The sequence below is a fragment of the Strigops habroptila genome, chromosome 12 (genome assembly GCF_004027225.2).
Source record: "Strigops habroptila isolate Jane chromosome 12, bStrHab1.2.pri, whole genome shotgun sequence".
In the NCBI taxonomy this organism is placed as follows: domain Eukaryota; kingdom Metazoa; phylum Chordata; class Aves; order Psittaciformes; family Psittacidae; genus Strigops; species Strigops habroptila.
This window is the reverse complement of record NC_044288.2, coordinates 8,322,461-8,335,315: the sequence shown is the minus strand read 5'-3', so window position 1 is coordinate 8,335,315 and position 12,855 is coordinate 8,322,461. Positions and strand designations below refer to the sequence as shown.

At 50.7% G+C, this 12,855-nt stretch overlaps 1 protein-coding gene across 3 annotated transcripts in view; it reads left to right on the top strand.

Moving 5' to 3' along the window:
• The window catches only part of ARHGAP26 (Rho GTPase activating protein 26), a 120,337-nt gene that overhangs the window by 43,229 nt on the left and 64,253 nt on the right, over positions 1-12,855 (top strand). For all 3 annotated transcript variants that reach the window (XM_030504538.1, XM_030504539.1, XM_030504540.1), the window contains exon 12: positions 8,372-8,408. In XM_030504538.1, coding sequence (XP_030360398.1) covers positions 8,372-8,408 — 37 coding nt within the window. The remainder of the gene's footprint in view (positions 1-8,371; positions 8,409-12,855) is intronic.

Here is a 12,855-nt window from a genome sequence, read left to right as displayed (position 1 = left end):
TTAGAATTATTTGAGCAGAAACATGTAGAAGTTCAGGGAATAGCTCCATGTTAGCAGAACAAACCTCTCTGCCAATTTGAATAGACTATTAGAGTATTTTTTTTCTACCTTACATTAAAAATTAAATGGTTCATTGTACAATCAGTTGCAAAACTAGCCTTTTTCTTTCCTCCTCTAATGATCCTTGCATTTCATTTTAAGCGGTGATTTACAGTCCCACCACAGTCCCCAACGCAGGCTTTTTTCTCCTTGTGGCTGCAGCCTCAGAAGAAAGTCAGCTCTTTGAAACTCCATTTTGATCATCTTCTTTCTGTGCTTTTGGTCCCTCTCCTGTGCGATATCTTCCACTAGCCTGGGTTGCTTCAAGCCCTGTCCAACCCGGCCTTGAACAGTGGCCATTCTGCAGTGTTCAAGCAGAACACGAGCGGCTCTGCAAAGCGAGGATTACAAGTGGTCTCGCCTCAAAGATGTCACAGTCTTGGCATTAAACCACCAGCCATTGTCAGAGTGACTGGGCAGTGTAAGAGCTCTGCTCAGAGAAGGAACGTGAGGCACATCTGTATTACAGTTATGTTAAAAATAAAGACAACCCTGTCATGTGAAATGAGGTTGGTTTGGATGCGCTGAGGCTCCTCGCTCGTCAGTAGATGTTGAAAGGAGGAAGGGTGTGTGTGTGCTGGGGGAGCGGGCGCTGGCCGGGCCCCAGCACAGATAGCTGGCGGAGGAGGATGTGCGAGCTGTTGCTCAGGCATCCCAGAAAACTTACGGGAAGCTGTTGAACGAGTACAAGTTTTCGCTTTTAATCAGTGCTTGAGTGAGCTGAACACATCTGCTGTGCCTAGAAACGCTGCTCTGTGAAACCCTGCTGCAGCTATCCCAAAAATGTAGTTTTCTACACCAGTTGACCTTTAGTTATGTTATCGTAGAGGCTGCTGCTTCGCTCCCCATCGCTTCCGCCTACCCCCAAGTGTCTGCTGCTCCATTTCCTTCTGGTGTTTAGATGTGATCGGGTGATAGTTTGGCTCAGGTAGTTCTCCCCTGGGGTTCTCCCAGGTAATCTTCTCCTTGCTTTGCCCCGGGTGGTTGCTCCTTGGGTGACAAAGGCAGCGGGTTGTATAACCGCGCTGAGCTAAGCACTCCAGATGGCTGGCGGGCAGCCCGCGCGGCTCCGGCTCGGGGGCCCTGGGGAATGCCTGCACTTGTAATAAAACGTGGGCTTGTTTTTAATTAGAACCATCATTTAGTTCAGCTCAGGGAGGCAGAAGAGCAAGACCCATGTTGAGGATTGAAGCCCCCGATGCTTCGCTTTTGATAGATATTTTCTTTGCTTTTAATCAGGCTCAGGCATCGGTGCGAGTTCTGAGATGAAATTTATGTTGGAAGGAAGACAGGGGAGAGAGAAAGAGGGAGGTGAAGGGGGGCTCTGACTGCAGTGCATTAGTTCAATGCTGAACAGTAGGTTGGGAGGGAAGGAAGGAAGGAAGGAGCTGCCAGGGACCCTGGGCCACCCTCTTCCAAATGAACAGCCCTGGTCTGAATGACATAAACCAGCATTTCACAGTGGGTTTCTGCTGCCCTGCCAAGTCTTTGACTTGGGAAGCAAGACATAGCTTCTCCTCCCTTCCCCCTGCAGGGAGGATTGCAGGGATATGGGCTGGGAAGATCTTACTCCTATCTATGTCGTTCTGGCTCGGGGAGCAAGGAAGGTTATTTCTAGCCACAACACAGTGTAGTCTAGCTCTGAAAATCCTGCTTGTAGTATGAAAACCTGGCTCTGGGACAGAAATAGAACAGGGTTGATAAGGCAGAGCCAGAAACAAGGGCTGATTTCATCAAGGTTGCCAGGTGTCCTGCTTTTAACAAGGAAATACACTTTTTGTACATGAGCCTTCCTGCTCTGTGCCGTGCTGGGATCCTGCTACTGGACCGTGTCCCAGCATAGCAGCTCTGCAGTGGGTGCCAAGAGTGCTGGGGCATCAGGTGCAGAGGAACCTGCCTGGCGCCATATGGACCCGTGCCCATCTTGCTCTTCTTATCTTTATTCTTTTCCTTCTTTCCTTCCTTTTCCTCCCTCCCCTGTTGCTGCACGGGCAGGCTGTATTATGTACTCCCCTCCCCAGGCATGCCTATGCCTTATTCTTATGGCATTCCCATGCACACCGTGGGAGATGGCTCTCTGCAGAGATGGGGCTGAGATCTCGATGCAGAGCCTGTTTGTTGTCACCTTCACTACAGTTCATCACAGGGGACTCTCATGTGCTGCCAAAGCTTGAAATGAATGCAGGAGTTAAGTCTTCTCTGGCCTTCTCCTGAGAGCACCTGAGCACTGCGCAACGTCATCCTGAAGAGATTTGTGTCCGGGCTTTGCAGGAGCATTTTCATAAACCTTTTCCTTAGTGGTTGCTGCTTCCCAGGCTTCCAACTCCTTGTGTAGGATTGGAAACAGATTCTCCAGGACTGATCTTGATGCGTTTCAGGTTCTGTTGTGCTCTGAAGGGGATGAGACTTGAGGATCTGGACTGTGGAAAAGTAATGAGGTGGTGGCTGGTGTCCAAGTGAGAAAGGCATTCAGAGAAAAGACTTGTTCCAAGTGGATATTCCATTGTCCCTCTCACATAGGGTAATTGAATGGGTAGGAAAAGGGATGTGTAAGAGCCTCAGCACGTGGTTCCTGCTGTGGGGCTGAGTGAGCCCTCGTGCAGTGGCCTTGGCAGCTTTGGGGTGTTCAGGGTGCTGCAGACACCACCCTGCCTAGCTCCATCTGAGTCAATCCAGTGGCTGGACTCCAGTCCGCAGCCTGGTTTGCACTCCGCATTCCCTTCTCGCTTATTAAAAGGTTGCAAAACACCCATGTGAAACGTCTGTGCTCCTCCTGCCCGGGTCTTCACAACCTGCCTTTGGTGGCTGGCGAGCCAGCCGGGCTACCAATTCAGAGGGAATATAATGCTTTCTATTTATACGCATTTGGCTTGTGCATCTTCTGAGCTGAAAGTTGAAAAACTCGTTCATGGTTGTTTTGAGGATTTCTGAATATGAATCACAAGGAAATTGCATAACTGCAGCATTTCCTCCCATTGCTCAGGGCTTTCCAAACACTGCGCTCCTCCAGGGAGACTGAGGAAATCTGGCAGGACCGGCCCATTTTGACAGCAGTTTTAGTCTAAATGGAAAGTCTGGGTTGAAGGGTAGGTCCCAGCACTAGTAAAAGGAATGGAAGGTGGAATCTTCCATGCAGGGCATGGACTAGGTGATTGAAATAGTGGGTTCCTTCTCAAGTGGAGATCCCTCTGTCAGTGGCTGTTGTTGGCTAAGGCTTTCTGGAAATCGCTGCCACCTCCGAGCATCTGCACAATTCTTTCCTCTAGATTTTAGCCATTTGGGCAGAATGTTGGAACCTGAAAGATTTCGGGAGCTGATTTTTGTGCCGGACACTGTGCAGCCTCCAAGGGATACAGCTTAGGTTGGGCCCTTTTGAATTTTAAATAAAACCTGCTTTGTGTATGAAACACAGCATATTCAGATGCAGGATGCGTGCACACATGCAGTTGCGTGTGAGAGCACAGTTAATATATCGTGGAGGTTAATAGACACCATGGGCAGCCAGTGCTGAAATGAGGAAACAAATTTACTCAACATCATCTTTTTTCAGTTCCCTTTCCAAACCCCAGCTACTTCCTTTTCCTTTTCTTCTCCCACAATCCAATTTCATCCCAAACCACCCACATACCTGTTTGCTCTTTGGATGCTCATGTGTATGATTTATGCAGGAGCAGGTTGGAAAACTGATGGATTGGGTTCTTCTCGGTCTGTGCACAAGCAGAAGTTGGCATCAGGCTCTAAGTGGTGGCTGTGGAATTTTTCAATAATAGGTTGTAAAAGCCTTGGTTTTGCCTCCAAATCTCAGTGATTCTGCAGAATTAAAGCAGCATTTGCTTCCACTAAAAGAAGATAGGATCTGATTTTGTTCAGTGTGTTTGACCATCTACAGCATAAATTTAGAAAACTAAATTCAAAGTATCAAGGGCTGCAAATGTTGTACTAGGTTAATATATATTCTTCTCTATACACATCACTTCTAAAGCTTCCTAGTAAAGATATTTTGTCTCTGAAGATATAATCAAATGGGAATAGTTAGTGAGAGTGTGATGTTTAAGTGAGTGCAGTGCTGCAGGGCAGGGATTTGGCTCCCAGTTAGTCACTGGCCCCAGTTCTGTGAGTTTTATCACTGTGCCTGTTCCCACCCATGGTATGTGGGACACAGGCCTTCACCTCTCAGCAAAGCTTTCTGCTCTCAGATTTCCTCCCCTCTGTCAGTGACTAATACTGAGAAGCGAAAGAAGCTTTTTAGCTCATGAGAAGCTTTCTGGGTTTAGGTCTGTTTTCTCCAGAGCATGTTAACAACAGGAAAATGATGTGTGTGTATAAAAACACACGTTTTTTATGGTATCTTATCATCTGGCTCTGTGCTGGGTGATGTGTCTGCAGAGCTGCCTGCCTGTTCTCTGCAAACCTCTCATGTCCCTTTGCCCTCGTGCTGGCTCGAGCGGCAGAGCCCTGTGCCACCCTGTGCTCACCGTGGTCTCCCCAGCAGTGCTGAGTTTCTGCATCCATGGAGGTTTGCTGTTCTGGACTGGGCTGTGGAGCTTGCTCACCAGCAGTAGGTGGCTTGGAGAGCATGTTGTGCATGGGAAGCATCGGACTCCACTGCTCCATCCCTTGGCAGAAGTGATTTGATTTGTAGTTACCTGCAGTGCTGTAAAGATGAACTGGCAGCACGGTTGTGTGATGGAGCTACAAGGAGGATGGTGCAGGGGAAACATGCTCCTGTCTGAACAGTCTGGAACTTTAGTTTTGTCACTAACAGATGGAGACTTGGGTGTAATGAATAGTAAGAACCTCTTTAAAATGCAGCACCCTTTCACAGGGAGGGAGGTTGGTCCGTCAACTGACTGACTTGCATATGAGGCTTAATGTTAAAATGCATCTTTGTGTGTTAAGCCCTGCAGCAGACCTTCCTTTAAGGAAGGTTGCACGGGGCTTGGAGCAACCTACTCTAGTGGAAGGTGTCCTTGCCCATGGCAGAGGGTTGGAACTGGGTGAGCTTTAAGGTTCCTTCCAACCCAAACCAATCTGGGATTCTGTGATTTAAACTTGGAAAAATTTCTCTTAGCCTAAAAAAATTTGGCTCTTCAAAAGGCTCAAGGTGGTGTGGGGAAAATGATTTCTCTTTAAAAATAATGTTTGCCTTGAGAAGGAAATGATATTATGGAAATTGGGGCTTGGTTAAAACCCTAATGTTGTAGAGTGGTGTTAATGCATTACCACACTGACAATGGATAAAAGGTTTGTCCTTAACAAGATGGATGGAGGATGACATTATCTCCTTGTTTTATGGTTGCATAGTTGACCTCTGCATGAAATTTCCTTTTCACCGTGTGCATACTTTGCCATTAATGGCATAAGCATCTTGTGTTTCCTTGTCTGTCCTTTTCTCTTTATTAAAGATCAGTCTCTGATGATTAACGACCTCTCTGTAGTCCTCATGTAACCAGACTTGAAGAAGGAATATGCAGGCAGGCGCATTCTCCCCTGCAGCTGATGCCGCTGTGCACCAACAACTTGAGCTTCACGACTGGTTCTTTAGGCCTGGGCAGAGGAGGAGACCACTGGGAGGAGGAAGGGAAAAGCAAAGCTGTGAGAGCCAAGTCACCCTGTTACTGTGTGTAGTGTTAACCCTATGTCTTGGGTGAGCCAGGGGCACAGCGCAGGCCTTGAAGTGTGGCATCCCAAAGGGAGGGCTGTGGCTCTGTAAGCCTTGGAACATGAGTTACCTCAAGCTGTGTCCCGTGTCCCCTCAATGAGGTCTCATTGAAGTTCGGAGGGACTGAAGTTGGAGAGAGAAGCTTCTTTGGGGAAGGTTGACTTCCTGGCCAGGGCAGCAGTGCTGGGGAGCAGCCCGCTGTTGTTTCCTTCCTCTTTTCACTTATTTTCTTATATAAACATGAGTTTTTTCCTGGAGGAAAGCTCACGTGCTGACTTCAGCTGGTTTTGCAGCTGAATCATCCCCCACTTTCCAGATGTGGGATGATAGACTTCTCTTGCAAACAAAAACCTCTGCTTTGTCTTGCATGGCATAGCTAAGTGCCCTGGCCAAGAGGAGAGGGAAGGTGCTCTTTGGGAAATGTCCAGAAGATGGGAATTAGTGTTGAGGGGTCAGTCTCTGCCCAAGCCCCTAGTTTTGAGCTACGCTGTTAGATTTGTGCTTCCCTGAGCTTGTCCTGAGGTGGTACAAGCGTCCTGCTGCCCTGGATGGCATCAAGAGGAAGGTCTCTCCTGTTAAAGATAAACCTGCAGGAGAGAAAGGATCAGGGTTCGTTTCACTGTCTGATGCAGCCATGTGCGGGGGTGAGAGCTGCTCTCTGCCCCGCAGCGTGTCCGTGGAGCTTGCAGCTCCGGTGGCTCTCCGCAGGCTGGCACCACAGGAAGCGTGGCAATAGCCCGTGTTCGGATGCCCTCCAAGGCAGGCATCTGTTGAAGTAGCTATCAGTGATGTGCTATGTGACACAGAGCCCTTCTTTGTGGGGTGATTGGTGTGGGTGATGGGGGTACTGGCTGGTGTTGGGGCACCACTGGTGAGATCCGTGCGTGTGTGCCCGGCATGCTGCTGGCAGTGGTGCTTTGGAGACATCATACTGCCAGCTTCCCAGCCTCCCTGCTCCTGCTGGAGCTCTCGGTGGGAACCCCGGCAGCAGGGACCAGGCCCTCACACCAAAGGGTGGCTTCCGAATCCCTGTCCTTGGTGTTAACATCATTCACTGGGAGCCTGCCTGCGGCTCGGAGCCTCTCCTGCTCCCCGCGGATGTGCCGCCGTTGCTGCCTTGTGTGTTGCTATCAACATCGCCTGTGGAAACTTTCCCTCCCCGCCTGCTATTTCTGGAGGGAGCATGTGATGGGCTCCGCTCCCCGGGCTCGGCTCCCTGTGGAAGGGGCTCCCAGCTTTGTTCCCGGCAGAGGAAGGGTGTGCATGGCGACGCTGTGTGTAACACCCTGCACAGGCCTTTGTCCTGTTCTAATGGATGCTGCCACGCTCGGCTCCGGCTTGTGGCACTCACACAGCACCGGGGTATGTGTCTGTGTCTGCCTTGGGCTGAGGAAGGGTTATTTTTAAACACTTTACTCTTGTTGAGCTGGAGAAATACAACCTGTCTGAAGGCTGAGCTGCTTACAGCCGCAGCTTTCATTATGCTGTGCTTTTAAATCATCCTCAAGCTGTGATTAAAACCTCCTGCCATTGTTTTTCTCTTTCTATTATATCCACTACTTTAATATAAAGTAGCCAAGGGGGATAGTAGTGGTAGGGACCGGAGGAAGAGGGCCAACAAGAAAGCCGGAGAGGGGCTTTTGACAAGGGCCTGTAGGGACAGGACAAGGGGAATGGCTTTAACCTGCCGGAGGGGAGACTGAGATGAGCTCTGAGGCAGAAGCTCTTCCCTGTGAGGGTGCTGAGGCGCTGGCACAGACTTTTCCCAGAGAAGCTGTGGCTGCCCCATCCCTGGCAGTGTTCAAGGCCAGGTTTGGACACAGGGGCTTGGAGCAACCTGCTCTAGTGGAAGGTGTCCCTGCCCGTGGCAGGGGTTGGGACTGGATGAGCTTTAAGGTCCCTTCCAACCCAAACCAGTCTGTATTCTGTGATATGATAATATTTGAAGATAAGAGGGGGTTGAAGCCCCAGCGCTGGCTCAGAGGGTGGCTCTGTCACTGTATGTGTTACCTCATCTTTATGCATTTCAGGTCCTCTCTAAGCTAATGACATTTCTTTTCCTCTCTTGATCTCTGCCTGACTCCTTTGTTCAGGCTGTAAGTACTTGTGAGTGAGGGTGGCTTCCTGCTGCTTGACCGAGTTGCACCAACCAGATGGTCCTGCAATGCCTGTAAGATGTGAAGGGAATTGTCTGCTTTGCTCTAAGTTTATAACCTCTTTGAGAAGAGCATAGACGAGATGAATCGTAAAGTAATTTGGGTTGGAAGGGAACTTTAAAGGTCATCTAGTCCAACCCTACCTTGGTTTTGTTTGAAAGCTGCTGTAGTTTCTAGTTTTAGAACTAGTTTTTTACCTACTCCTTCCCATTTGCACTCTCTCCTTTTCAGACCTGACCTAGCTGTTATTTTAATACCACTCCAAAGCTTTGGCAACCCGAGGTTTTGAGAGCAGGAGGCTGTGGTGGTCTCTGTCTGTGGGACCTCACTGCTGGGGGAGGTTGAAGCAGATGCTCCTGACAGCAGACACCAGCTGCAGTGACCCCAGACATGTTGTCATTCCCTTCCCGGTGGATCCGGGCCCTTCATAAGACTTTCTCCTTGTGTTTTCCAGGTCTACAACTCGAACAAGGACAACCAAAGCGAAGGCAGTAAGTATTTCTTCCCAATCAGACCCCTGGGCAGTTGGCTGTGCTGTGGTGTGCAGGCTCTGGTGGGTCAGCAGGAGATGCTGAACTGCCGGTGCTGGTGTCACCAGGCTTTGCTGTGCTCCCCTGGGCAGGGATGTGGGGTGATGGGGCTCGGTGTGGGGACCATAGGGTGGCCACAGTGGGGAGCTGAATCTGGCACCCAGCAGGGAACTGGTGCAGGAGCTTGATGGTGCAACTTGGGCCCATGGAGAGCAGTGCCCAACAGTAACCTCGATACCTCCCCTCCTGCCCACCCTTTGCCTGGTGTCCCTGGGCTGCGGCAGTGGTGCTGGGGTGCCTTGGGATCAGCTCCTGTCCCTTACCAGAGCAAGGGTGCAGGGGGCATCTTGGACCAACCAGCTCTCCTTTCTGAACCAGAATGTGGATGATGAACGTGCCTTTTCCAAAGGGGAATTGGAGCACAAATAGAAAGAGTGAGGAGGTCCTGCCCGGTCAGGACTGTCAGCAAGAGCCCTTCAAAATACAGAAGCTGTTTTTATTGTAGTTCGGGCAATCACAGACTCGAGTCAAGAAAGCACTTGTTTTCCTTCCTAGAGGAGCAGTTGCACCTGGTCCTAGCTCATCTGTCCTGTGTTTCAAAACCCTTAATGGAGCCATTTCCCAGTAGGTTTGAATTGCCATAATTACAATACTCAAAACTCTGATCCCTTCCCTCCTTCCCCCGAAGGCATCGGTCACAGGGGAGCCCAGCCCGGGTTGATGGTTAGTAAAGAGTTCATTTTCATGCTGCCTCAGCCAGGGCATTTTCATCTTGAGTAGAAGCATTTTTCTCACAATAATAGGTATGATTTGCAGATAATGTTCCTCACGCCCATTTTGCACAGAACAGTCTCTTTGTCTTCTCTGCTCTCTCTGATGTGGCTTCTCCCTTCCCTGTCGTCCCTCCATGTCGTTGGCTGCACATTCATCTTGTTCTGTATGTATTCCTCCTGGCTTTGTGCTCCATCTTTTCTCCATTTTACGGAGGGGCAAAGTGAGTTTTTTGAGGCTCAGAGAGCTTGCTCAACTCTGTCCTACCCTGGCCATGAACTGTCACTGCTCTGCATGTTCCCTGCACATAACCTCTGCCTCTGCCAGGACAGTACATGGTGATTTGGCTCAAGGAACGTGTTAAAATAACCATCTTCTAAACTTTTTTGAGGGGTGATGCAGAAGCAGAGAAAAACATCAGGGGTGGGAGGAAGGCTTGGTGAAGTAATTACCACTTCTGAAAGAAGCACTTGTCAAAGCGTGACCTTCCCATCTTACGTGCTGTCAGCCAGAAACCCTCCTGGGGCTGTGACTTACACTGGAGTCATCCTGCAAAGTAACAGCAGCTCTTTAGAGATGGTAAGAGCTCGAGTCAAGTGTGTCCATGACTTCCCCACGGTTATTTCTATGGTCTAATCCCGGTCTTCAGCTGCCAAGCTTGCAACAGATCCCAGGTTGGGGCTCCTAAAACCTCTCTAAGGGCTTCCTTAGGTGAGGGCTTCATCCGGGCTCTTCACTGCCAGGCTCTTTCTCACCCTGAACCCCAGCTCTTACCCGTGGTTAGTTGCCCACAGCCTCATCAAGGGCCTGTGCCAGCAGAGGTGTGGGCAGGAGCGGGCTGTCTGCAGGTAGCGTGGGGCTGGCTGCCTATGGTGGGCTGCTGCTGTCATAGAAATGCCCACGCTGCCACTACCAGAGCGGGCTGAGTGGTGCTGCCGACCGCTGCAGGGCTTTGGTTACGGAGCGTGGCTGCGGTGGGTGCATTGTGCTGCCAGCCCCATGCAACCCCAGCGGGATGCCTGTGCTGGGGATGTGCTGGTGGCTTTGAGCAGCAAGCCGGTTTGTCCCCAGGCTGGTGGCAGCTCCCATGGTTGTCTCCCATGTGGGTTCCCAGCCCGGCGCTGTGGATGGGGTTTGTCTGCAGTGCTGGTGGTACTGCAGCCCACACGCCGGTCGTGCCTCTCGGAGCAGCTCAGGGTTTGGCAAAGGGTAGCGAGGCTTTGATGGAGACACCAAATGCCAAGTTTCTCCCTGCGTGTCTTCACCAGACGAGCACGGAGCTGGGCTGTATTGAGCTGGGGAGGCTTTGGCAAAGTGTCTTCTCTTAGTACCTCTTCCATTTTGGTGGTTTGTCTTAAGCAAGAGAACTGTCCCCCTTGTCTGTGCTCCCCCGGCGCTGGGGAGCGCGTTGGCACCCTCGGGTGCAGGCTGCATACAGAGGCGGGCTTCAAACCGTCTGCTGGCAATTATTCTCACGCACGGCTCTGAGCGGGGTGCTGCTGCTACGTTCAGACATCTGACTCTGCTTTAGCCCTCATTAGAGCTGTGTCTGTAGTGAACTGCTTGCTACGCTTACCGTTGATTCAGAGGCTGGCTTTTTGCCACGAAGCCCTTGATACAGGCGCTTCCTATGAGGACTCGAAATGCATGCAGTGATTGAGTGGAGTCGGATGCAATTCCTGACCCCCAAAACCCCTGTACCTCTGCTTCCTGCCTGTGCTCCGTTAGTCTGAAGGAGACTCGTAGTGCTGTAGTGAGCTCTGCTTTTTGGCCTCTATCTGATTTTACAGAGCTTTTGGGTTTTGCATCGTGCTGCGTGGCCAGATGGCCATGGGCCTGCAGGGTGATTTATCCTAATCTTCCTCAGGGCTGGGAGGAAGCAGTGCTGAGCCATGGGGGTGAGCGGTGTCAGTGAGCCACCAGAGCCAGATGAATTTACGCGCACTGGGTTTCAAACCAGGAGGACTTGCCCTGCTCTGTGGGTGCAAATCCTGCAGCCCATTTGTGCTATTGAATGGAAAATCACAGAACTCCTTTCCCTTCCTCTGCCACCATTTCCCTCTCCTTTTTCCATACCCACATGGTTCCCTGTTAGTTCAGGACCCCATCAAGAGCTGTCTTTATTTTCGTAAGCTCTTAAGCCCCCCATCTGCAGGTGCCTGGCCCTCCCCAGAAATCCTCCTTTCCCAATCTTGAGAGCTCACAGGTACTTTGAGACTCAAAGTAAGACTGGAAAACTCATTTCTCTCTGGTCTCTGCTTCTTGGTTTTTCCCTTTCTCCGTGGCTCTTGATTCCATAAAGCCTGTGACAGAATTCAGAACAGTAATCGTGGTGGCACGTCATTGCGTGGCACAGAAACGTGCATGGGGATGCAGGAGAGCTTGCTGTGACCTTGCGTGGCCGTGACCGACGCACACAGCTGGAGTCAGCAAGGCTGAGCAGAGCTGATTCAGTCCTCTTACCCCCTTCCCGATGCTCTGATATGCCATATCAGCATAAAAGAGAGGAATTAATGGATTAAATAGAAATAATCTGCTAGGCAAAAATAGAACAGGGAGAGACCAACTCAGTAGCACTAGGAATGTGATGCTACGTGAAGGTCAGATAAGTTGTGTGTGTGTAATACAAGTGACGTGTATCGCCTTTGCTGATGTAAAATATGCTTCTGCGGTATGAATAGTGCATGTCAGTTGTGCATCAAAATGCTGCGCTCGTATGAAGAGCCTGTGGCTCAGTGCCTGGCCTGGAGCTGTGTTTCACATCTTTCCCCTGGAGAATGAGAACCTCAGGGATAGGGAATAGCAGGAGGCAGGGCTGTGGGCTTTGCCCCTGCTGCGGGTTTGAGTGCATGAATGGAGAAAATACTGCCTCTGGTAATAGAAGTTTGTAAATCCACTCCTGGCTGTGGCTGAGAGGCTGTTTCAAATCCAGGCTGGGGATTAGGGGTGCCTGCTGAGAAGACTGGAGAAACACATCGGCCAGGCTGTTGTGTGGGTTTGCTCTTCCCCGCTGCCTTCCCTCTCCCGTTTCCTGACCCCAGTGATGGCAGGAGGCAGCTCCACAATGACTTAGATCCATAGGAGGTGGGCTGTGGGTCCTGTCCTTCCTGCCTCTGCCTTACTGCAGCAGCAGCTCTCACTGGGGTCGGCTGGCTGGAGACGGGGGGTTTTGGTAGAGCAGGGTTTTTCTTGTTTGTTTTTCTTTTCTTTTCCTTTTCTTGCTAATCTTGCTGAACTCTCTCACTGCACTAATCCTGCTGCCAGGGCATGGAGCAGAGCAGGGACGAGGATGGGGCTGTAACAGGCCAGGCTGGGTCTGGCAATAGCTGCTGGGACCACAGACCCTGCATTTCCATGGGCACGCTCACCCAGTGTTGCTCTCCAGCCCCGGGAGGCCATCACTTGCCCCTTCTTTCTCACCGCATCCTGACCTGCAGCCACTATTGACCAGAAGCTAAGTGGGACCTAAACTGCTGAACCAAAGCTCAGGGCTGTGAATCACGGAGGTGCTGGGGCGAGTGTAAGATCTGGGCAGCAGCAGATCCCAATCCGGGTTTGATCTGTGCTGCAGCTGAACTGAATCATTGGGTAAATGAATGAGATAAAGAGAAGCTGCTTCTGTGAGAGGGGAAATCAG